This window comes from Lathamus discolor, chromosome 3 (assembly GCF_037157495.1).
Source record: "Lathamus discolor isolate bLatDis1 chromosome 3, bLatDis1.hap1, whole genome shotgun sequence".
Classification (NCBI taxonomy): domain Eukaryota; kingdom Metazoa; phylum Chordata; class Aves; order Psittaciformes; family Psittacidae; genus Lathamus; species Lathamus discolor.
The window spans coordinates 83,696,643-83,721,559 of NC_088886.1; the positions used below are offsets into that span (position 1 = coordinate 83,696,643).

A 24,917-nucleotide genomic window follows, 5' to 3' on the forward strand; every position below is an offset into this window, starting at 1 on the left:
ATCTCAGATCTTTGCCACTCAATTATACAACAGGCAGCTATTCCTTGTGCAGTTCCTAGCAAAGACAGCGCTATCCTACCATTTTTTGCCCCCAAGAAGGCAATAACTTAGCCTCCATTTTGCCTTGTCTGCACACCAGGGATGCTTTAAAGTAAAATCCGTTACCTCACCGATTTCTCCAGAAGTTTTAGGAAACATCTGCAACCTTCAAGAAAAACAGGCCTTTTTGCAGAAGCAGTGAAGCAAAACCTAACGTGAATTGCCATCTGGGGACATGACCAACCTTCAGTTAAATGGAGGTCAGATTAGCAAGAGCTTTCTTGCAGTTCATTATAAAAATCAATGCAAGTCAGGCAGCAAGCTGAACTACACAACACTCCTTTTTCTGCCCAGCAGACAAAACCCCAGTAGAACAGCATCTCTGTCCCACCTTTTCCCCAACAAAAACTGCACTGGGGTGGTGGAGATCTGAATCTCTACAGCTCCACCAAAAGCAGAGCCCACACATCAAACCCAAGAGCAGAATCTTCTTTGTCTGGTGCCCACAGAGGCTGGCATCAGATGTTACCCCATAAGAGCTGACAGGTCTGTATTTAGGCTGGCATTTGGCAGCAATACAAGAGCCAAAACATTTTTATAAGAGCAGCAGATTTCCTGACCTGGAAGATGCCAGTGAGAGGAGCAATGTCTGCAGAAATGGGAACTGCAGCTACTAGGTATGTGTGCCCTGCCTGCAGAGGCAGCAGAAAGTAGCTTTAATTGGAGCCACAGGCTTCCAGCCTGCTCTGTGGTGCATCGGTAGCTGTGTACACCACTGCAGGATGAGCAACACCTCACCTACCACAACACAGCTTTGGGTGGGAAAGGGGCTAGGAACCAGAGCTAACGGAGAAGTCAGGTTTATGAGGAAAAGACTTACAAAAGATCAGGTAAAGGGTGATCCTACATCAGAGGAGTTTAAAAAAGGGAGGGGAGGGGGAGAAACACAACCTGAAAAAGAAGTCAGATGGCAATTACCCCAATCACACAAGGAGGTAAGAGGCTCCTACCCCACAAGCTCTTCAGTGGGGCTTTGAAAAATCTCTCAGGAACCAGCCTATGATGGCCAAAAGAGAAAGAAGCAGGGAAAAGCATGTGAACACATTGCATGTGATGCTGCTTTGGCTGGCACCCATTTTGGAGCAGGAAAAGGATTCTTTGAAAGGCTTTTAAATTATTAAGTACAACATTATTCCAAAACCCTATAAAATCATCACTCTCTCTTTCCACTATTTGCATGACTAGCATCTTGCTGACCCATGATGAATGGGTCTGCAATTGCTGAATGAACTGCAAGCATCTGTCAGTTTCTGATGCTGATTAGATTAGACGCTGCCCTTGGAAAAGTCAGGATAGAGAATCCCTTTCTCACGGCTTTGTTCTGTGGTTTTATTTCATTTCATTATATTGTTACTGATGCCTCTGTTTTCTCAGGGGCCAAACCAATTTTATTCCTCTTGATTTACTAGCATTTCTCAGTCATCTGTTCTCTTGCAACCCCACAGCATGGCAAGATTACACAGCAAGAGAACTGGTGGTGTAATTCCCACCCTGCTTCATTTCCCTCTCTCTCACATACACTCACACATTTCACAAGATATATCTGCTCTTCCTGACAATTTTAGCTATAGCTGAAAGGAAGGAAAGACACTTTGAATAAAAATACCTCTATACAGAGAAAGGATTTGTCCTTGTTTCTCCAAGGTCTTCCCTAACTAGGATCCATGAAGAAGCATTCCACTGGATAAGAGAAGCACTATTACCTACCTCTGGCTGCTGTAGAAAAGGGGCTGGATTAACCAGAGCTTTGGTCTTTGACTAGCTGACACCCAACAGCTCATACATAAACCACTGCAAGTTTTTCTTGCTTCCTTTGCAAAGAGATCCAAAAGCAAATGTAAAAAAGGCATAGAGATGAAATCTACTTTAATATGACTGGTTGAGTTAGAAAAAGTACCCAAAAGAGCCATCTGGTTAAGAATGTGGAAGGTAACAAAATCTGGATGTAAAATTCCTTGGCTGAGTCAGCTCGGTGCCAGCATGATACCCCCTAAGACTCTTGGTCAGAACTTCACTGCTGGCATTTTTAGCCCCTTGTTATGCTCACTCTTAGCTTCTCTTAGACACTGTTATCCATGCTTCTTCCTTTGGTGAAGTTACCAGCTCATATTTTGTCTCCATGACTTGTCCTTTCACTGGGTGGAGAAACAGTTTCCTTACCAGGACACTCAGGAGAACTGTAGCCACCATATAGGCAAACCTGAGGGAAAAGGCAGGAAGAAAAAAAAAGGGTAAAACCCTTGCTATAATGTAAATCTGCCAAAGAACAACCGACAGCTTGGACGGATCGCCTCAGCAGTAACAGGAAGAGGCTGAAAGCACCTCCTCTCCTGTCTGCTACAGACACACACAAAGACCTCCTTCCCTGTGCTCACCTCAGCTCCGGGCACTCCTGGCTTCCTGAAAAACCCAACAAGGAGAGGTTTTTCATGGCTGATTCCTCACTGAATCTCTCCGGGTCAAACCTACAAAAGACAAAACACACTGAGGCTTTCTATGTGGGTACAGGATTCTTTCCCCAGACACATGTGCGAACACACATGAGTAAAGAAACTGGCAATGAGATACCGAATCTCACTAATTTGCTCTCTCTAAATCATGCTGGGTAATTCCATACACATATATGAAGTCAATTGTACATCCACTCCACTGACATTCCCAGCTGCTCAGCTGTGTCCCAGCTTGGTCAAAATGCTGATAAACTCAGTTAGTGTGACACAGGGCTGGAACTAATATGCATTACCCCTCAGCAGTGGGTATTTAGCCTGAATACACAGCTGAGCTGATGCTGCTACCTGCCCCCTATTCCCCTCCAGGGCACACACAATCTGGTTTGTCACCTCCTCTCTCTCTCCATGTCCCTTCCTCTATCTCTTCCAAAACACTTCCCTTTTCAACTTGCCCCTCACCCTTCTCTTCAAACAGCTGGTGTGTGTACGTGTATGTGCTGGGGGAGGAAGTTGGTGACTCATTCAAGTGAGAAAAGTGGCTTCCAGCATTAGGATGGTGAAGGCTGTGAGAAAACTATTATCCGGGGCTGGCATGAGTTAAAACAAGAGTCCCATAATCAACTAAGTACAGGGAGACTAATAAAATATAATTCAATTTAAATACATATATAAAAAAGAGCAATCAGGAAATTTGATGGATGGAAGTCAGTTCTCTTTCACTTTCAGCTAAATCTTTCTGCTTATACTTCAAGCCTTTGGCTAGCTGCCTGAACACCCAAGCTCTGCTTCTACCAAGGTGAAAAGGCATGTGGGTGCTGACCCTCAGTAAAAGCAGCATCAACCTTACATTTCCCTGAACTGAAGAAGCAAATTAGAGACGTTGTAATAGGAAAGAAAATGTATTCGCCTAACAAAGAAAGAGGGAGGGCAAACAGCCACGCACAATATTTTTGTACACTAGATAGGCAGATAAAAGGATCACAAAGAGCTGATCTCTCTCTGTCACTGAAATACACATCTACCTCGGGCTAAACCACAACCCCCTTCTCCTTGGAATAAACACAGCGTTCATAGAAGTCCTCACGGTCCCTCCCACAAGGCCTCAGTGAACCCTTCCTAAACAGTGCATGTCCTATCCTAGTGGGCAATCCCTGCCAAGACACTTGCAAATCAGTGCATCAATGCCTGACCCTTTTGTAAGAGCTACACTTGCAGGAGAGGACAAGTGCTGTTCTAAAGGCTCTATTCTTTCTGCTATATCTCAGCTGTCTGTTCTGTCTGGAGTAACTGACCCACATTTTTTTCCCAGGCCAAGTGAAGCAAGTCAAATACATGTTAATATTTGCCACCTGGAGGCCACAGGAAGCTACAGCAATTTTTTCTTTAACCTCTCAGATACTGGCCTGGATCCAGTTTTGTTTTCACAGACAGAAGAAATGAGGAAGCGTTTCCCTTCCCTCTGGAAAAATAAAACTTCAGACTGACATTTCCTCCTTTGCGTCATGATGACAAGCAGTGAGTCCAAAGCCATGCAAATCACTGTTTCTCTCTCACAGAAAACCTTAAAAAGAATTTACTGGCATTTGCCACAGAAGCTGCGTGCGTGTGTGCACGCAAAAGTAGTTCTTCATTAAACTATTATGCATACATGCACACGAGGACTGGAGCATGGGAGGATCATGACTTGAACTGACCCAAAATCCCACCCATAAAGACAAACAAACCAAGACCTTCATAAATTGATCTTCTTACAGCCTCCCTTTCATCTCCAGTATCTGCTTAAGGCAGGTCCTGCAGCCAAGCAGGCTGTGCTCCAAGATCTAAAGAATATTAATTAAAACCCAAAAGGAATTAGTTGCAATGAAAGTCTTTGATTTTACGTACTTATATGGTGACGGCCAAGATGAACTATCCTGCAGCATCACACCAAGAGCATAAAGCACAAGTGTCTGCAAAGAAAAGTAGGACATGTATGTCAGAGCAGAAAGAAATGCACAATTAAAGACATGTCTGGACAGCCCTGCTGGTGGGTGACAATTATTCTGGAGACTACTCAGATTTATTAGGTGGATTAACAAGATGATATGCTATATTCATCTACAGATTTCCATAACCCATGCCCAGATGTTAGGATCTTAACTTCTAAGGCACCTGCTGCAACCGTTAGTAGTTAGAGAGGGTCTGATCGCATTCCTCTACTCTCGATAGCATGTGTGTATGGACTGTTTTATCCTCTGCAATGGAAGGTACCACAGTGTTTGGGAAACATGGGTGATATGATCAGGCTTGAAATTTTGCTCTTTTATGCACAACTGAGTCCATAAGCCCCTTCAAAAGTTGAGTCATCCCTGGTGGATCCAGAACTGGAAGCAAATCTGCTCAGCAGGAAAACATGAATCCCCAGAGCCTCTCCCACAGAGGAACTGCAGGGCAAACTTTGAGCTAAACTGTACATTCAGATGACAGATAGCTGCCCAGGTTCAACTGCATCAGAAGAAATGGTCTTCCTGCCTCACCCCTCCACGGGAAGAAAAGGAAATAGCAAATTCCCCTACAGGAAAGGAGAGTGACCTAGTGCTCTCAGTATGGCCCTACCTCTTTGGGGATAGTATGCTGGTCGACTCTGCCCTCCAGCTCCTGCAGCTGTGCAGCAATGGGAGTAAGCTTCGCCGTCCGCACTGTCTCACACAGAACTTGCCGACAGTATCTGCAATCGGTAAGATTTGGTCACTTTAACCCTCACAGAGAAAAGCTTGTCCATGTCCTTGTGGCAGCAAGGAGAGCTGAGTCACCTGCTGTATTTACGGTCACAGTCTGCTCCTAGAGCTGTCTCAAGCCACACTGAGGCACTTCATTTTTTTTTCTGGCAAGGAGTCCCAACATGCTTGAAAGCAGCATTAAATCTCATTGTCAGCTTTTAGGGAAGGTTATCAAAATCTCTCTTTGCCACACTTTTTTAACCAGATTTTAAACAAAACGAACTCTGCTAAAAAGTATAAACACACCACCCTCTTTCCTGGACCTCTCACGCATACAAGAAGCAGCAAGAAACCCACACACTCAGTACTCCCCTACGAAAACTCGAACACTAGTCCAATACAAAATGCACACATTTGCACCAACAAATGCAAAATAAAATAAAGGTACACTGCTGATCAGTCATCATCCTGTAGCCCTTTGAAAAGAAGATTATTCCCTGCTTTCTCTCTAAATATGTCTAACACAAATCTAATCACTAAAATGACTGATTACCTCTACTTCTGGAAAACTAGATCAGAAACAAGACAGTAAGCAAACAAACTGTGGCCTGGCAGCCAGGGCATTGATTATGTCCTCTCATCTGCTCATGAACCTAAAAGGTGTCCTACAGACACCCTGAAAAGAGCAGCCTGGTCCCCACATCTGGAAGCCCTTCAGCATATTCCCTCTGCACTGCAAGTCAGCTTCTGGTTCAATCCCTTCCAGGCAAAAAGAAGGAAGCAGCTTTTGGATGCCTTCTTCTGGCCCAGTCTAGGCTGGACATCAGGCTCCAGCACATGAAGCCTCTGTTCCCACCACATGAAGTAACCTTCCTCTGCTGTTCCTTCCATGGGACCCACCTGAGTTGCTCAATTTTCTCATGTGTAATTGGTCCCTTCCCCAGAACACGGTCCATCTCCTTGTAGAGATTCTGCTGAATGTCTTCCGAGGTTGTCAGGAAATAGACTGCCCAGGTACACACTGGGGAAGAAATCAAGACAAGACTGGACCCACAAGATTCAATCCTTTACAAACTGCATTCAGTTTTCTTACTTTCTGTATTTACAACATTATTTCTTGACCCAGAAAAGAGTGACCTTTGTTCACAGCAGGCTCTACTGATTCTGCATTCAGTGGCAGGAGTAGAGACCCTAAAATTCTTTCCAATGATATAAGGAGTTTGGGGAACTGTGCAGTGAGCCACTCCCCCTCACAGCTCTGGGGAAGGGACCACACAGCCCCACAGCCCTGGGGAACCAGGGTTATCAGACAAACCATGCAAATGAAAGGCTGGTTTGTTCAAAACATCAGAAAAATTCCTTATTTAGGTGGCTTCCCCAGCACATCTCGGGCAAGTACTGATGTCAGCCAATGTCTGGGGCTCCAGTACAGCTCTCTGCAGCAGGCTGGCCAGCACTTGTCTCCCCTACATCTTTTTGTGAGGTACTTGACAAAAAGTATCTTCAATAGCAAAGTGAAAAAGAAACTTTGCATAAGAAAGAAGCATGTAAGATGCAGTTTCCCTAAAGCTACAAGGGAATGTTTCTACCAGTCAGAACCATCTATTCATGAGAACTATCTGAAATCCTTGAGGATTTAAGCCCCTTAAAATTAGAGTATTCCTGGAATACTTGGAGAGGATATTCTCTATGGAGAGTTTTACCATAGTTACCAAATTTACTCTGCACATTCTTTAACACCCAGCTGCACCTGAGAGGTTTTCTTTGGAGTCCCAGCACCACTGGGTGAGATACAGGACTTGATAATCATCAAAGTAGCTCCTTTGAAAGTCTTCCACACATGGAACACACCTATCCTCCAGAAATTCAAAGCAGCCAGTCAGATTCCAGTATTCTGCCTTAATTTCCTTCCATGTGCCAGAACCTATTTTATAACACGATCTTTGTGGCTTACATCTCCTGGTGGTTTTTCATCAAATTTAGCATCAGTTGGCTCAGGTTAGAGTGCAAGCGAAACGCAATGGGAAGAAATTCTATGGTTCACCAGAAGACTGGGAAGGCTGTCAAACAGCTTAGTTTCAGCTCACTAGCTGTGAATCTGTGTCAAGAGTCTGATGTAAAAATTAGCCTCTTCTATACACGTATAGCTCAGGAAAAAGAGAATGATGAATATTATTCTTTATTAGCCTAGAATAAGTGTCGTGTCATCACACACAGTTTTAGACAGCTGAATGTAAGGATGAAAAGTTAACTACAATCAGTACTTACAGTTAGCAGTGATTATGCATCCTGCCAAGGAGAAAATCATTGTATCTTCTAGAATCTAGGAAATAAAATCTGCTTCAGAGAATGAAGATCATAAGACTGTAAAGATAAAAAAGAAGTGGCACATTCTCCACCCAAGCACATGAAATCCCTTTAGTGCAGAGAGCATGAAATACATCTAGAAGACACGGAATGAACTCTCTATAGAACTTCCACTGGAATGGTACATAAGACATGCTTAATATTAACATACTTCTGGTATATAAAAATAGTAATGAAGCAGTGGCAAGGAAAGCCACCAAAGTCTAATGCGATTAAACATTGTAGGAGTGGAAAAAAAGAGCAAGAAACCCTGCTTTAGTAAGAAATCTGACCTAATACAAAAACTTAAATCAATCAAAGGATGTAATGAGCTGCCCATCTAGCAAAACTCCATCACTGTGTCATGATATAAAAGCTTCACAGACCTGCTGGTCACTCAGGTTCCCTTGCAGCAAGGTGTCTATAAAGACGTGCCTGTTGAATGATCTGCCTCGGCGCTCCTTTGTAACTTTCCTTAAGGTGGATTCCATCTCCATCAGAGCTGTGGAAGCAAAATGAAATGGGTTTTTTTTTAATGTGGCCATCCTGAGTGCTGCAGAGAAGCAAATCCATCTCCCCAAGCAGATTTTCAGACCAGCTGTCCCTGCTGGGCTCACGTACAGAAGCAGCCTCTGTTACACATTATTGTCAATTTGGAAGGCGGTATCTCCAGTTTAGTTGAAAATATAGGAACTAAGTAAGACAGGTTGACTATGAAAAGCCACCCTTACAGGTATAACTGAGATATGTACTCTATGAGCCGAAATCATGTAAGGGGCATTCAAATAACAGTTAGTGTTGAACCGTCAGAGAATGTGATTAATCAGCCCCCATATAAAATAACGTTTGAGCCAGATAACACCAGTTGCATGGGCTTTAGAGTTATAATTACTAAAGTGAGACAGCACCTCCAGTCACTGGCACCGTCCTTTTCGCTAGGGATTCTACAAGCATGGTGCAAGAGGATGGTTCTGTGCTAAAGAGTTTGCACAGAGATAGAGAAGAAGGTGGGGAAAACATAGAAACGTTTTGGCACAAAGAGCCACATATCTGGAGATATTTGGGTGCCTAACTCCTGGTGGATGTTGTGGAATCTAGGGGGAGTTAGGGACTTAGATGCCATCTGCCGTCTGATTTAAATGACCTACTCAAGACTACCCAGGAAATGCAGAGCAGAAGTTGGATCTGAAACTCGATTCACCAAGGCCCAATCCAGCCCGTTTATCTTAGAACTACCCTTCCTCCCTCCTCTCCGCACAGGAAGGCCAGCAACACTTGAACACCAAGCCTCACTATCTGGAGTTTGTAAAATTGTGTCCTAATGTATTATAGTACTACAACTCAGGAAGGGTCCTGAACAAGTGCCCATGGGAGAGGCTCATTTTAATGGGGCAGTAGATGACCTCAGGTTCTGAAATCCACAGAACTAGCAACATAAAGAAGGAAACACTGGGATTGGCGGATTTATAAGCAAATCCTTAGTTCTAGATACCAGCTGCTTTTGTTTAACATCTTATCAATCAATAATGAAAGGATTAACGAGTAACAACAAGAAGATGGAATAACTGAAAAATAAAATAACTTACTGTGAAATAATGAGAAATAAAAGCACTGCCACAACAGACCTGAAAATGTTACCTTGACACAGCACATCAGAGGCTATCACATGAAAGGTATCCACCAAATACCTAAAATAAAAAAAAAACTAACCTCTCTACTTGTGCCTTATAGCCTGTGAGTGACTGTCTGGCAGTGCATTCACCAGATGCTGCATCTTAAGAATGATCATGCAGGCCAAATCAAGTGGCTCCTTCTGCTTCCACAGTTGCCTGCCTCCAAAAGAGGTAAAAAGTGGATGCTTGGAAACAGAATAGGAAGGGAGGAAGCACACCACAGTACTTCCCAGGATCCTCTAGCAGTCTTCAGACCAGACAGATCCTAGAATGAGACCTGGAACTACAGTTCTACTCCTATAAACTTCTTGCACAATGGCAGGCTTGTCACTCAATTATAAAGCAATGATCCAATGTGACAGTAAGGAGAACACATCTGGTAGCTTATGGCATGATGACCGACTGCTGAAAAGCCAAAAGAGCTTGTCAAATTAAGTGCTTCCATACACTAGCTAACTCTAAGTATTAATCAGAGTGGGAGGAAGATCATGATTTTGAGAAGAACCTACCATCTTCGTAGAGCTTCTTCCTAGTCATGTTTTTGTCCAGGGATCCATCCAAGAAACCTTTCCCAATCTCTGACCAGATCTGAAAGAAAGACAGAGAGAAGAGCACCATCGCTCACCACAGGCTGAGACTGCTGGCACTCTTCCGTTCTTTCCTATTCAGGAAAATGAAAACACCAAATAAAAGAAAGATTTCCCCTGAATATGGAACTGCTCTCCTCTTTAGGACACCATATCCCATTCCAGATATTACATCTATGATAGCTGAAATGGAGTTGAAATGAAACAACTGCAATTACAACTGTAGGGGAAAAGGCATGGAAATCTTCAATGGGAAATGGAACTGTTTCTTTCTGACCCTATCATCATCAGTTTTAACATCCTCAGATGAGGATGCAGCTTGGGACCTCCTCAGATTTTCCTTTCTCCACAATGTCACAGAGCATTCTGAAGATCTTTGAAAGTTCCACTGGCAGTCCCAGTAGTTTAACTAACTTACGTACCAAATAGCTCTCAATTGCCATTGGATCTAGGTTACTGATCCCCACAGACCCTTTAGAAACACCTTAGACTAATGACAGCAGGATTAACACTAGGATCTTTCTTTTTACGCTCCATCCCTGTCAGTGTTCAAGGCCAGGTTGGACAAAGCCTTGGGTGCCACGATTTAGTGTGAGGTGTCCCTGCCCATGGCAGGAGGGTTGGAACTAGATGATCTTAAGGTCGTTTCCAACCCTAACTGTTCTATGATTCTATGATTCTATAGTTTAAGCCTGGGACAACTGAGGCAAAGCCTTTAAGCTCTTAACATCAATGTTGAAGTCCTTGCAGTAGCTTGAACTAAACTGTACACTGACACAAGCTGTGTGCTATTGGCATGGAAAAATGCAACAGGAAATATCCTGGATCTTTGTGACACTTACTGCATCATGGTACCTGCGGAATTGGATGACTTCCCCATCATCTTCAAAGCTGCTGCCCATAGCTGTCTGCGTGACAGACTTCATGGCAAAGCCCAGCATGTGCTGGCAGAGTGGCACATGTTGTGCCTCAGGGAGGGAGAGCCATTTGGCTAGCAACTCTTCTGACAGCTTGAGAGGGAAAGAACCATTAGTTGGCAGCAGCAGTATCAGCAGCCTATTTACCAAACACATCCTGGAGACATTCCCACCCAGTTCTTAAGGCAGACCACACTTTATGGCTACGGCATGAAGCTACATTCTTTCTTGGGTTTCCTTCCATTGTTAATTTAAACAGTAACATTTTAGCCTCATACCTTTGGCCTCTTCTCAAGGCTTTCCCTCAACAAGGCATGCCTGTCCTCATCTCTTGTTCCCTTTGTCACAAAAGAAACCTTAAACTCTTGAATTCTAACAGCTCCAGATAGGAAAACATATTCTGGCTGCTGGAGTGAGTCAACAGAATAGCTCTTCACCTGTCTGCGGACCTAGTAGGTGGTTCTTTGCTCCTCCCTCCTCTCCTGGGAAATAAATCTAGAATCCAAATTCTCCAGTATATTTAACTGCATCTGGCACCTTGGCATAAAAGAATCACCAGGATCAGTCCTTCCCCCTAACTTACTGGAGCTAAGAGAAACGAAATATTCATACCGTGCTTAATGGGCAGAGGCTGTTCACTGTCTCAGATGTTTATAGTCCCAGCATTAATTCGAATGCAGGTCCTTTATCCTAGTGATCATTCTCACTAAACTTTCCTGTGAACCTGTACAAAGACAGTTACGTACCTTCTGGATAAGAGCACAATTACTCTGCAAGGCCTTGGTCACACCATTTTCATACAGCTTTCTCCTCATGTGACTCTCTCCTGTATCCCTATTCAGGCTGGACTGGTACCTCAAGAGGGACTTTAGCATTGTCTCAAAGGGATCCACTGAAAACAGATAAAAGAAACACCATCTGAAAGTCAGTCACACAACACAGGGATGATGAAAACAGCAACCTCTTTAATCAGGCACTGCTACTTCTGGCCAGTGAGGAAGGCACAGCTCCTTCCCCCAGGAACAGCTTCTTCAGGGTGTCAAGCTTCTCTTGCTCAGTGTGGGCTGGAACCTCATAAGATCTCTTCTCTGTGTCAGGGTACCATCCCTCCTGCAGAGGCTGCCTGCTAGTTCTACCAAGTAACTCTTTAATAATAGTGCCTGGGAAGCTTGTTTCAGTTCCCAGCTGGCTGTGCCACTGACGTGGTGACAACAGTGAGTGTGGCATTGCTCCTTTCCCTTCTCCTCCAGACTCATCTGCAGCCCTCTAGCACATTCCCCTTTGACATCTGGTGCATCCTCCTGCCCTGACCATGGCTATGCACTCAAGATATATCAGCTTGCATGAGATACTTCGCCAGAAGTTGCTCTCTGCACTCCTTACCTCACTTCACAGCCGCAGCAAACCTCATTTGACACCCTACTGCTCTGCATTTCTCTTGTATGCAGAGTTCCTTGCTTCAGAGCCCTTCTCAAACTAACACCTACCTCTCTCAGCCAGAGCTGCCTCCAGCAGAGAAGCTCTTACAGAAAACAGTACCCTACTAAGCTACAGATTGCTTTCTATTGCTAATCACCTTACTTTCCCTCTTCCTTCCATACAGACACTCACAACAGCATATAGACATAAACATGTATCTTCTATTATCCATATCCACGGCTCACTTCAGTTAGATTTTTAACTCTGAATTTCACCACCAGGGGCCTCTATTTAATAAATTTGCTGAATTAGGTGGTAATAAAAAACTGTGCAATAAATCATGGCCTGTGTTTTTCCCTCTCTATAAACTTTTCTGTGGGTCTTGCAGAGCTGACAGAATCTTTAAGGAACTACTTGGAAGCAACAATCAAGGAGGGTTTCAAGAGAAGTGTTTTCACTGTTTACCACAATCTATTATTTCTTCCAGGTGCAGAGTGAAACCTCTGGAGCATCAGAAAACATCAAGGCTGAGACTCTACCAACCGTGGATGTATCTAGGATTCCCAGCAGAGATTCAGGGACTCATTATGCTACTGGACAACCATACAAGAAGAGACAATTCCCACCTGCAGAGGACTTACTACCCAGTGACACAAAAGAAGCTAACGAAACCAGAAAGCACAAACTTGGCAAACTTTCCTAAATGCTTTTCTCTCATATAATTTGCCTTCCAATGTTTCTAAGCTCTGGATCTTACCCCCCTTCTCGCTTTGAGTGGCAAGGAGTATGTGTGTGTGTCGTTTGGCACAGCAGATGGTACCTGAGGTTCTCCACGTGGAGCAGGCTGTTACGTGACTCTAGCTGCTGCTGACAATTCCTCCTCCAAGGTACTTTGCCATGGAGTGGTGGCTGCTGCTATTCATGCGACAGCTCTCTGCTGACTGGCCCTGGCAGAGCTAGGCACAGTACCAGAGTAGCCAGAAAGACACATGGCTGGTGGCAAAGCCCACACAGCAAATCTGGCAAGCAGAGGCATTTGGAGAAGCCAGAGGATGCTTAGCACAGTCACCTGCAGAAACTGCAGTTCTCCTGGTGCATATGAAAGAAACCTGCTGGATCAGCCACAAGGTCCACTTTTTTCTCCCGTCCCCAGTGCAAACTGGCTGTCCCACACCACTGGTCCACTCAGTGTTGTGACCTCAGTACTGCAGAGCCCAGGCTGTCCTTTGCTCAGGGCTGGCCATACCTCACAGTATTTGAGAAACTACTATTTCTCTGAAGCTGCAGGAGGCTAGTGACTCCACAAGGTGCAAACTGCCTCTGGAGACAAAGCTCTGGCCTGTCAGTACTTGAATGGACTTCTTCCTTTGTTCTTGTCTTGAAAATATCTCTAGGGTTATGTTTTCAGTCCTCATATTGAAATTTTGACCATACTTTCCACTTACAAGGAGATCTCTCTCATCCCAAGAACCTCAGAGCAATGTCCTGGACACCACTGTAAGTAAATATGGAGAAAAAATAACTCTGGATAGTTAAGATAGATGACAAACAGAAGTGAACATCAGAGATGGAAAGGACCTCTGAAGCTGCACAGTACAAATGCGCAGGCTAGGACTCATAACTCCATCTACAGCATCCAGTGTGCTTCAGGTTCATTGTCCCAACCCAAAAGGCAACATAGACTCATGGGAGTTTCCCAAGTGGGTCATATCAGACTTCTTGGAGAGAGACACACACATGAGATGCTATGCTACTTGGAGCCAAACCCTACACCTCAAACTTGGAAACCAACTAGCAGGCATCTATGAAGAGCAGCTCTGGCCTCAGTTACCCCATCAGACTGAGGAGGAGTCACATGGCAAGGGTTTTCAGGTGGCACTGGAGTCAGGAGTTCGATAGTCCACAGTGGCTGCCTCCTGCTCCACAGCACTCTGTGCTCAGAAGAACCACAGAACAGTTCGGGTTGGAACGGACACCTTCACCTAGTTCCAATCCCCTGCCATAGGCAGCGACACCTTCCACTAGACCAGGTTGCTCAAAGCCCCATCCAGCCTGGCCTTGAACACTTCCAGGGATGGGGCAGCTACAGCTTCTCTGGGCAACCTGTTCCTGTACCTCACCACCCCCACAGTAAAGAACTTTTTCCTAATGTCTAATGTAAATCCACCCTCTCTCAGTTGAAAGCCATTCTCCCTTGTCCTGTCACTACATGCCCTTGTAAAAAGTCCCTCTCCAGCATTCTCATAAGCCCCCTTTAGGTACTGGAAGGCTGCTTATCAGGTCTCCTTGGAGCAAATGATACAGAAAGCGTTTTGCTAGAGCCGCTTAGCTACTATGTGCCCATTTCTACCTCAAAGCTCCAGGAAAAATAATCAGAAAGATACCTCACCTCTAATAAAGTCTGAACACTTTCAGGAGGTGATCCTGCCCCTCTACTCTGCTCTTGTGAGACCTCACCTGGAGTATTGTGTGCAGTTCTGGTGTCCTCAACATAAAAAGGACACGGAACTGTTGGAACAAGTCCAGAGGAGGGCCACGAGGATGATCAGGGGACTGGAGCACCTCCCGTATGAAGACAGGCTGAGAAAGTTGGGGCTGTTCAGCCTGGAGAAGAGAAGGCTGCGTGGAGACCTCAGAGCAGCCTTCCAGTACCTGAAGGGGGCCTATAGGGATGCTGGGGAGGGACTCTTTGTCAGGGACTGTAGTGACAGGACAAGGGGTAACGGGTTCAAACTTAAACAAGTTTAGATTGGATATAAGGAGGAAATTCTTTCCTGTTAGGCTGATGAGGCACTGGAATCGGTTGCCCAGGGAGGTTGTGAGTGCTCCGTCCCTGGCAGTGTTCAAGACCAGGTTGGATGAAGCCTTGTGTGGGATGCTTTAGTGTGAGGTGTCCCTGCCTATGGCAGGGGGGTTGGAACTAGATGATCTTGAGGTCCTTTCCAACCCTAACTATTCTATGATTCTATGACAAGTATCAGTGCTAAAAGGAAAGCACTGATACAACATCACTGCTTTTTCAAGTCTGAGTTCAGTACAGCTCACAAGAGCCTTTCTTAAGCCTGCTGCTGCTGCCTTTATGAGGGTCCCCCCATAAGCTTTTCCTTCTGCTGGGCTGAACACAGTTCCCCTGGCTCCTCCTGCTTGACAGGCTCCCACCTTCCCTGAGAGCACAAGCAGCCTTTCTTTGCATTTGCTTTATGCAAAATCATGCCTGAGTAGAATCAGAGCCATACACAGGATTCCGCGTCTGGCTCATGTTCATCTTGTATAATAGCTGAGATGTTTTTTTCTCTCTACAGAAAATACATGACTCAACATACCCTTCTCTTTTTTTCCATCCTGCAGGCAATTATTGCAGCATGCTTTTGCTCCTCCCCCTCCTGTTTCTGCTACCCCAGGCTCAAGGTTACCCGTCTCATTCCTTTTCCCTGTACTGACAAGGGGTCTCAGCGTGATGCAATCAAGGCACACTGCTAACACAAGTGGGAGTATTTCACCTCCCCAGCACAGCATTTCACTTTCTCAACACAATCCAGCCTTGCTTCCTCTTCCACTTCTCATATCCCATTACCTCCAGCTCCAGTGACGACTCAAGCAGTACCCAAGCAAATTCTGAACCAAAACCCTGACAGAAACACAGTTCTATCACTTTCCTTGTCTGTTAGTCTAATTATCAAAGAAGTAAGGCATGCACTTCCTATTTATCCCAATCCTTGAAAAATGCTCAGCCCTTAGCATAGCAGGACACTGGACTATCCTGTAGCTGCCTAGGTCACTTAATTTCCCACATTTAAGTCCAGGAACTTTATTTAGTTTTATCTAGTATTTTGGCACTCCCAAAATCAGAACACTTCAGGGAACTTGCCTGCTCAGAGGCCTGTCACCACTTCTGGGACCTGTCTGCTCAATTTCCCCCCAAACTCGCTTGAGTGCATTCAGATCTTTCAGGGTGAGTTTCTACCTTCTGGAGTGCCACTGCTATCTACTGTGACTTGCTGATATTTGTTAACTCCCACTCCTTCCCCAGATTGTCACTATTTTGTTCAAGTCTGTCATGCAACTACACAGGAAGCTTACCCATCACAACCCCAGCATGAAGCAATGATGAGATACCTGCCTGTGCCTAAAGACAGACTAAAGGAACAGGTCAGAGATGTGCAACCAGCACCTCAGTCAACCTTGTAAGATGAAAACTAGAATAACAAGAGATTAAGCCCAAACAGAAACTGAGTTAATGTGGTGTCTGTGATCACCTCAGGACGCAAAACACACACCTAAGAGGTTTACACCATAAATTAAAATATCCTCCCAGGACTACTACGTTGGTCAACTCAGCTACCGGCACCACTGACCACTTCTGAGACTAGAAGATCATTTAAGGTTTTAAACACAAAATTCTGCACACCAAAATAAAACGAAAGTTAAAGAACTTCTTCAAATAATACTTTAAACCTCAGACTGAACCGCACAATGGAGCTATCGCAAACTAGAATAGCTGTTTCCACACTTAATTTAGCAAAACTCCCCCTCTTAAATTGTATTTCAAACTGCTTTTAAAATGTATGTCAAGTGGTTACAGGATCTTCACCTTGCTGTTGCAAGCACCGTTAATGAGCATGATGCTTTCCATAAACATTCGCCCTTAGGGAGATGGTAAAAGACACAAGCATACTAATTTCTTGACAGCCACTGAACAGCAGCAACTCTTGATCACTGATATTCAAGTCCCATAAGCAGGACCAAAGCCATACCTGAACCACCATGTCAGCTGCAAACTACGTCTCACTTTCTTTCTACTTAGAATGAAACCTTAATTTCCTTTGACAAGGGATGCCCAACAAGGCCAGAAGTAACAAAAGGACTCAAAGACAAAGTAAAGAACACTTACACAACCGGTTGGGGTTAATATGTTGTTTCAGGAGATCAATGGAGCCAAGGCTGACAACAAGACGTCTTCCAAACCAAAAAGAGACCAATGGGCCATATTTCTCATGAAGGTTTACCAGGAACTCATGCAAACTCCTGCTGGCAATGATATCTGGAAGGTTGCCATCCCTGAAGAACAGAAAGCGGGCACCTGGTCATGAACCGCATCCTCTGTCAAAGCTGAACTTGACCGATGTGGAGATGGAAATTACTTACTTTTCATCAGTTGGAGCCAGCCCAGGGATACCTGATGCTTGCCTAGATGCCTAGAGTAAAACGAAATGTATCAGCCTCCTTGAATGTAAAATTTTATACAAGTCCCGCAGTTTTCCAGCAGGAGAGCTGGATTCTCCACATCAGTATTGCTGCACTACTTACAAACATTAACCAAATGCTAGATAAGCCACATCTTCAGGCCTCAAATCTGCTCAGGCTGATGAAGCCAACCGTGTGTGCCTGCTCCCGCTGGCTAAACCAGCACTGTTCACCTGGTTAGAGGAAAGATCTCCACACAAAGATTTAGAGGGTCAGGTCTGCAATGCAGATCTTACACCCAGATTTTGCCCTGGGGATCCGCACAGTGCAGCACTACGAGGTGAGCGGACAAAGCCTTCCTAAGCGGGATTCACACAGAACGTGGCCGGGCCGCCCTGCACATCAGCCTGCCGCCGGCACCAGCCGCGCCCACAGCAGGACCTGGGCCCCGGGACACGACCACGGCGAGCCCGAAACCCCACCGAAGCCCAGGAGACGTGGAAGGGGCCGGGACCGCCCGGGGAGCGGACCCCAAGGCCGCTCGGTGCCTGTTGGCCTGCAGCGGGGACCGGGCCGTGCGCCCTCCCTTCCCCCTGCCGGCAGCATTACCGGGTAGAGGTAGAGCACGGCGCCCACCAGGATGAGCAGGAAAGTGACGGCGAAGATAGCGAAGTCCAGCATGGCCAAACCAGGCCGGGCAGGGGCGGCGGCGGCAGGAGCGGCAGCCGAGCCCCACCTCACGGGCCGCCGGCGGGGCAGGAAGGGGCGGGCCGGGCCGCGCCAGCGGGGGCTGAGGTTACACCCAGCGTCCGCGGCGGCATGGGGGGCCCGAGGCGCCTGCTGCTGGTGTCCAACTCCACCCTGCACGGAGGGGGGTACCTGGGCCACTGCCAGGACCACATCAAGAGCTTCCTCGGGGAGTAAGCGCTGCCCGGGGGCTGCGGGACCCTGGCCCGGCCGCCCGCCGCCCCTCTAAGAGCTCTCTCCCTCCCCTCCTCAGGAAGGTGAAGCGGGTGCTGTTCGTTCCCTACGCCCTGCACGACCGCGATGCCTACGCCCGGACCGCGAGGGCGAAGTTTGAAAGCTTGGGTAAGGCTGGGCCGCTGCCTGGAAGCGTGGCCGTGGGGCAGCCGTGAGGAGGAGGTGGGGCGGTGAACGCCTCTGGGCGAGCAGCTCTGCCACACGGTGCTGTACTGGGTGGGCATGGGGGCGGCTGGCTCCGGGGCACGCTGCGGAGTTACGGACAGCAGGAAGTTGTGTGCTGACCCCTACCTCGAAGTAGATGCTTTTGAGGCCTCCGGAAGAAATCTTACTGTTAAACACTTGTAACCACTTCAGGGAGGAAATGTTATTCCTAAATGGCATCTTTTTATTCTCCTTAATCACATGGGGATTCTTCCAGTACATCTGAAACCTCTGCTCAAGCCGTGCAATTATTGGTATTAAGTGAAGACCATTACTATAACGTGCTTCCGTGATGAGCAGCAACTGAGCTTTGCTTAGAGCAATGATCTTTCCGGAGCAGCCTACAGCAACACCTCCACCTCCTATCTATCACCATTAAGGATAACTTTAGATTTGTTACTGTAGGAATAGTCAGTACTCACTTCCCTGACCAGCACACTCTGCTCCTTGCCTTGCAGAAAGATTGCTGCTATCACATGTCCATGTACTTCCATCTCTCCTGGCACTTCACTTACTCAGTGAACCCCAGCAAGGCAAATCTGTGAAGGCCAGACATTTTAGCCATTACTAAAACACTCAGATCAGATATTTGCACTAAATGCAAGAGATCCTGTTCAGACTCACAGCCAAGCTGAAGACTGACAGCTTTTTCTTATTTTCTAGATAGCTGGTACTGCTCAGCATGACTTTGTGCCTGAGCCTGCACCTGCTGAGTGAAATGCTCTGCTCTTCGACACTGAGCACGTATATCCATAAAGCAGACATTTCCATTGGTACAGCTGGATGCAGAAGCCCTGTGCTTGGCAAATTCTCTGATTTATGGTGTGGAATTCTCTGAAATATCCCTGGTTGTTTAGTGAGACATTTGGCTTAGGGTCAGGGGTGGGTAGGGAGGGATTTTAGGGTCAGGAGTGGGTAGGGAGGAATTGGACGTACCACATTCTTCCACCAAACGGAAGTGGCAAAGGTAAATACTTTTTTTCATTTAAGGTTATGGGCTGGACAGCATTCATGAGTCTTGTGATCCAGCGGAAGCTGTAAGGAAATCTGAAGCAATATTTATTGGTAAGTTTTACTTCTTGCTCCCTGATGAGGGTTTATGTAGAACACTGGATTAGTCCTGCTTAGAGTTGGCACTGTAGAGACAACAATGAAAAAGTTGGATTTAGCAATTATTAGGAACTACATAAAACAGTACTTTAACTGGGAACAATAACACCCTAAATTTAGTGGTGGGGAGGGAAGTATTAGAGATTTCTACTGGAAATTCATCTCCAGAAAGTTTCAATTCTCAGTTCCAAGAAGATCCAGGGCTACTGTGCTTAAACTGACCATAGTCCGAATACCATGCTCCTGCATATAAGAACAGTGTCTGTTGTCAAATAGCAAGCATCAGTGTTACAAGGACTTGGGACCATCCTTCTGAAGCTTCTGGTTTCACTGCTGCTCAAAGCAGGATACTGCCCTGAATAGAACACAGAAATCATTGAGCCTGCCAAGTTTATAAAGGCTTCAATTAAAACTGGTGGTGAAAGCACACTAAATAAGCTGGACTCTCTTTCTGCAGGAGGTGGGAACACATTCCGTCTCCTGAAAGCACTCTATGACAACAGTCTGATACAGGAGATCAGGAAAAGAGTTCTTGAGGTAAAAACTACAAGTCTTGGGCCAAGTCTGAATGGCAGAATCTCATGTATAAGCTGTTTTTCAGACTAATCCAAGTTGATTCTACATCTTTGTTTCTAATATACTTCAAATACTGAGCCATCTTATGCAACCTGGTGAACTTAAATTCTGTGGCCAAATAGGGCTGTCATTAGGCGTTGAAGCCTGAAAAGAGTAAGGTCGGCAACCTGTCTAGGGCAGTTTCCCAGATGTGGGACTGCAAGACTTTGTGATGGACAATGCTGTGTAGTACCTTAGAAGTAAGGCCCTCAACTTACCATACTAATGAAGAGCAGTGCAAGATTTAATCTATTGTCCAGAAACCCTGGTTTTCAGCTTGAGATGTCCACTTTTTTCTTGTTAATAGATACTGATTTGTTCACATGGCAGATCTTTTGTTAATAAACTGATGACAGAACTGGATCCATATGTGCCCTTTAGACATGTCCTTTAATGTCCTGTTGTTGGTGCTGACAGTGGTGTAATTACCTTGCATATATCTTTAACCTGGAATTAGGAGTTTGCATGCTATTGAGCTCTTCTTGTCAGCAGCCCCGTTCTCACTGCCACAGCAAAGATACACCATCCATGGAGAACAGAAGCAAGGTGTTCCCCTAGCAATATGGAACTCCAAGTGACTTCAGGCAGATTGATGCACCATATGTTTGAAAAGGCCAGCTGCCAAGAAAGGTTAGCTAGGCTCTCTTAATATAAAGAAATCCAGTGCCAGTTGTGGGCAGAAAAGACAGAAAATGTTTGAGTCCTCGTGAAGTCTAGATAACTATTTGGTTATATTAGCACTAGTTCTCTCAAGATAGCTTATTTTTATAAATTGTTCAGCATTATCTACATACTTGCATGTTTATATGGAATCCTTCCATGTACAGCATAGTATTATGTATGTAGTAGTAATACCAAAAGTAGCCCTAAACTGGGTGCTTACAGTACTGCTAAGTTGATGCTGTGGCACCATTGTACTCAGCTTCAGACAATCTGCTATTTTCAGAAGCTAGTTAAGACCTGTTCAGGTATTTCCTGTAACTGAAATGTAGACCAGTCTCTCAAAAGCGGAGTCCAGTATATGCACTGACAACCTCATGAGTTCTTCCTTGCACTGGGATCAGAGTTGTGAGTATAGGACACTCAACAACTAGTTCTCTGACAACCGTGACATATACAAACTGTTGCCCACCTGAAAACCTGAATTCTTGTTCCGCTTTTCATCTGTAAAGTTAACAATGAGATGAGCCAGAAGGATTTTGATCTGATTGCTGAGTCTCCAAGATTGATAGAAGATGCTATAAAATGCAGTTCGTAGTTGTGATACTGCATACTAATCATTGCTTTTGTCTTTCAGGATGGGATTCCTTACATGGGATCCAGCGCAGGAACTAATGTTGCTACCATCAGCATCAATACTACCAATGATATGCCAATTGTTTATCCACCTTCCCTGCAGGCCCTAGGCTTAGTTCCTTTTAATATTAACCCCCACTACCTGGACCCAGATGTTAAAAGCAGTCACATGGGTGTAAGTAAAGCATGCCAGAGCTAACACAGGAATCAGGGTGCAGAGGTTTAATGATAATGTGCACTTGTAAGGCCTTACAAAAGCTATAGGATGTCTAACAGCTGCTTCCTAGAGCACCTGGAAATGCCAATGAAGCAGTAACACTTCCTCCTAAGTTTTACTTTGAGTGGGAAGAGGAGTTGGCAACAGTATTACTGACATGGAACAAAGTGTTTTTCACATACAGAAGCTGTGCAGTATCTGAAATACTGCTGCTTCATACCTGGTATGGAACTGGAGGGATGAGGAAAGGAGATAAACTTGGAACATTAAGAGGCAATGCACTGTGTTTCTGCAAAGTCCTATTATAGTCTGTCTTGCCTGCTGCTTGACTGAAGTTAAACATACATTAAGAGGCCTAAATAGCTCAAGGTCTGAAGGAACTACCAGAACAGGGAGATCTTAGGATTACATGCAGACTTGTTCTGTAAGAAAATACCTAGGGACCAGCGTCCTCAAAGAGAGCACACCCGGCAGTGGCCAGTGCCGAGCAAGCACATGTACTGGTATAGCTGAAACTTCAACCACAAAGACAGCCATATCCACTGTACAGAGGAGCTGATTGTTGAATAGCTTGCTAGGAGCCAGTTCCTCAGAGAGCAGTTTCTGTGGTGCATCTTTTAACAGCCAAAAATCTTCTCTCCTTGTAAGCAAAATTTCTCCATGGTTAGAGAAGTATTAAGAATTAGGGAACAATGAAGAGACGAAGGATCAGGTGTGCTTCTAGAATCTAAATGAAGTTGTAGGTACCCATTTAATCAGCTTGTCACTAGATAAGCAGGCAGTCTTCTCCCTATAAATAACTTTTGCTCTTTCTCTGAGAGGATGCTGGAAGCTCTGTGCTGTACCAAGTCCCTGCTGTGTTCCTGTTTCATTACCAACAAATCCTTCTGGTTTGATTTCTTCATCTACTGTTGCTCAGTTCAGCAGCAAACTCTTAGGAAACATGGCAGAGCTTCTCACAGAAGGAAATTCTTCACTGTAATACCTACTTGGTGACAAACAAGTATATACTTAATCAGTGGAAATTCATGGTTCACTAACCTCCTCCATGAAGGTGGCATCTCATCCATTTGCTTCAGTGCTTTTGTTCTGAGGGTGAGCACACACAGATAGCATTAAAACAAACAAAAACCCAGAACCAAAAACGCCAAAATACTGGTTGAATTGAGTAGAAATAAGTTTTAAGATTTACCAGGGTTGGGATTGTGTGGGTTCTGTTTGATCAACCTGCAGCAACTACTGCTAATGGTGAAGGGTAAAATACGTATCTATTAAAGTTAATCCTGTCACTCCATTCTGTTTGAGGGCAAGTGCCTGTTTTGTTTCATGTTACAAAATTGCTCAGTGTTGCACTAACTGGATAGCTCCAAGTCCTACTTGACTTTCTGGGCAGCTAAATCTACATTCATTATTGCAGGAGACAAGAGAGGAAAGAATTCGCCAATATCATGAAGAACCAAACACCCCTCCAGTTCTGGTGGGTAGTAATTTCCAGTAAGGAACTACTACTGATTTTATATGGCTGTAGTATGGTAAACATTTATATGCATTCTTGCTAGCTTTCACTGTCATTTTCCTTGCCTGAAGTTCCAAGCATTAGAGAACTGTGGTGTAGAAGGCTAGTTGTATTCTGGCCAAGAGCTTCAAGTTTGGATTTTGTTCACTTGCAAAAAATGGGTTAGAACAAATGAAATACATTCTGCCCATTAGATGCTTGGAGTCCTGTTGCAAAACACTGTATTTGAGGCAGCTCTGATCTTTCCAGTCACCAGCCACCAGTTGTATTGTATGCCGGAGGTGGTGTGCATGCAGATGGTAAGATACCTCCCTGTAATCTTTTTGAAGATACTCTAAATTTTGTTTTAATCCCTAGGTTTCTGAATTAGCTCATTCAGTAGTATGTTCATAATTACATTATGTCTATATGGGAAAGTGGGACCTCAGGGTTTCCTGTCCCTGTGCTTGAGCTTGGAGTATACAAATTGTGCTCTGCCAAACCCAGCTGGCTGTTGCTTGGCCCAAGCTGGATCTAAAAATGGTGGTAGCAGAGGTAATCATGGTAAAAATACACTTAATGGTTTCTCCTTTAAAAGTGAGAAATAAAATGAACAAAACTGGCTTCTAAAGCAAGGTAACTCACCTAGTTTTGCCTTGGCATCTTTGTTAGAAATATGTATGGAAGTCTTGCCTGTTGTCACAGCAAGCTGCACTAAGACTGGCCTTCTTGTGACAAGCACTCTAGCCTTTCAAATAGCTTGATAATAACAATAAATGTTACCACCTACATTAGGGCTTGCGGGAAGGTGCGATGCTGCTAGTGGAAGGAGACAAAGCCACCTTGCAAGGAGTGACAGGAGCACGCCTGTTTTTGAGGTAAATGCTTCATTTGAATTGATACCGTCCTTCAGACAGAAATGAAGAGAGATACTATTAGACCCTGGGTCCAGGCTGCCTGTCCCCCACATCAGAATCCCTTAATCCCTTGCTTCCATTTCTCTTTGGGGAAAACATGAGTATTGCTTTATGCTTCAGATGACTAGGCAGTATGACAGCACTTAAAGGATGTCTAGCTTACCCAATTAGTTCTGTGATGTTACATCCACTAACGCTTATGCTTCTGAACTATAGTTACCATTCACAGAAAGTGCCCCTGTAGTCAGTCCTGTTACTGAAGGCCAGGGGAATGCCAGTTTGGCCCTAATGCATTGAACTCCAGAACAAGGGACCTCATGTCTTTTGTCATATAAAGATTACTAAGAAATCTAATACGTATGTCCCAAGATGCAGGGAAGAAAGGGAGTCACAACTCTGCCTGATAGGAATAAGGATGCCTTGTTCTATCCCTAGTAACAGATGGAAGCACAGTCCTAGCTCCTGCTAAAGCTCACAGCATGGTTTTTCTTGTTTACAGGGGTAAGAAACCAACTGAACATGAGCCTGGAACAGATTTCAGTTTCCTCCTGATTGACAGTAATCTTCAGAATCTGTAGCCTTGTATATTCTGCAGCAAAAGTCACTAAATGGGGAGACAATGAGGAGGGAAGGAAGGGATGCTTCTAGTCCCAGGGTGGGTGGAAAACCCTATCTTTATAAATAAAGATAAATATGCATTAGTAGGCT

At 45.0% G+C, this 24,917-nt stretch overlaps 2 protein-coding genes across 4 annotated transcripts; one reads left to right on the plus strand and one right to left on the minus strand.

Moving 5' to 3' along the window:
• Positions 1-1,948: 1,948 nt before the first annotated feature.
• Positions 1,949-18,150, minus strand: LOC136009836 (cytochrome P450 20A1). 3 transcript variants are annotated; one of them, XM_065670163.1, is made up of 13 exons: positions 17,984-18,150; positions 17,336-17,385; positions 17,082-17,248; positions 11,518-11,663; positions 10,697-10,864; positions 9,777-9,855; positions 7,981-8,096; positions 7,517-7,571; positions 6,149-6,269; positions 5,145-5,256; positions 4,434-4,498; positions 2,475-2,564; positions 1,949-2,299 (listed from the first exon to the last, which is right to left on the minus strand). In XM_065670163.1, the coding sequence occupies exons 1-13, from the start codon at positions 18,053-18,055 to the stop codon at positions 2,149-2,151; spliced, it is 1,392 nt and encodes a 463-aa protein (XP_065526235.1). In that variant the 5' UTR covers positions 18,056-18,150; the 3' UTR covers positions 1,949-2,148. The 3 variants fall into 3 exon arrangements, with proteins under 3 accessions (XP_065526235.1, XP_065526236.1, XP_065526237.1); XM_065670164.1 differs by lacking the exon at positions 17,984-18,150 and adding an exon at positions 17,498-17,928; XM_065670165.1 differs by lacking the exons at positions 11,518-11,663; positions 17,082-17,248; positions 17,336-17,385; positions 17,984-18,150 and adding an exon at positions 11,384-11,510.
• LOC136009837 (alpha-aspartyl dipeptidase-like) lies at positions 18,139-24,910 on the plus strand. Its single transcript, XM_065670166.1, has 8 exons — positions 18,139-18,294; positions 18,375-18,463; positions 19,550-19,624; positions 20,127-20,206; positions 21,582-21,755; positions 23,215-23,274; positions 24,088-24,170; positions 24,709-24,910. The coding sequence occupies exons 1-8, from the start codon at positions 18,194-18,196 to the stop codon at positions 24,785-24,787; spliced, it is 741 nt and encodes a 246-aa protein (XP_065526238.1). The 5' UTR covers positions 18,139-18,193; the 3' UTR covers positions 24,788-24,910.
• The last annotated feature ends 7 nt before the right edge of the window (positions 24,911-24,917 follow it).

Excerpts from the sequence above, each read along its gene's own strand:
- LOC136009836 (XM_065670163.1), bottom strand. The coding sequence starts at position 18,055 with ATGCTGGACTTCGCTATCTTCGCCGTCACTTTCCTGCTCATCCTGGTG. Across the intron at positions 10,865-11,517 it reads ATTGTGCTCTTATCCAGAAG|CTGTCAGAAGAGTTGCTAGC; the intron begins GTACGTAACTGT and ends TTCCCTCTCAAG. Across the intron at positions 7,572-7,980 it reads GGAACCTGAGTGACCAGCAG|ATTCTAGAAGATACAATGAT; the intron begins GTCTGTGAAGCT and ends TTTATTTCCTAG.
- LOC136009837 (XM_065670166.1), top strand. The coding sequence starts at position 18,194 with ATGGGGGGCCCGAGGCGCCTGCTGCTGGTGTCCAACTCCACCCTGCAC. Across the intron at positions 18,464-19,549 it reads GGCGAAGTTTGAAAGCTTGG|GTTATGGGCTGGACAGCATT; the intron begins GTAAGGCTGGGC and ends TTTTCATTTAAG. Across the intron at positions 21,756-23,214 it reads TTAAAAGCAGTCACATGGGT|GAGACAAGAGAGGAAAGAAT; the intron begins GTAAGTAAAGCA and ends TCATTATTGCAG.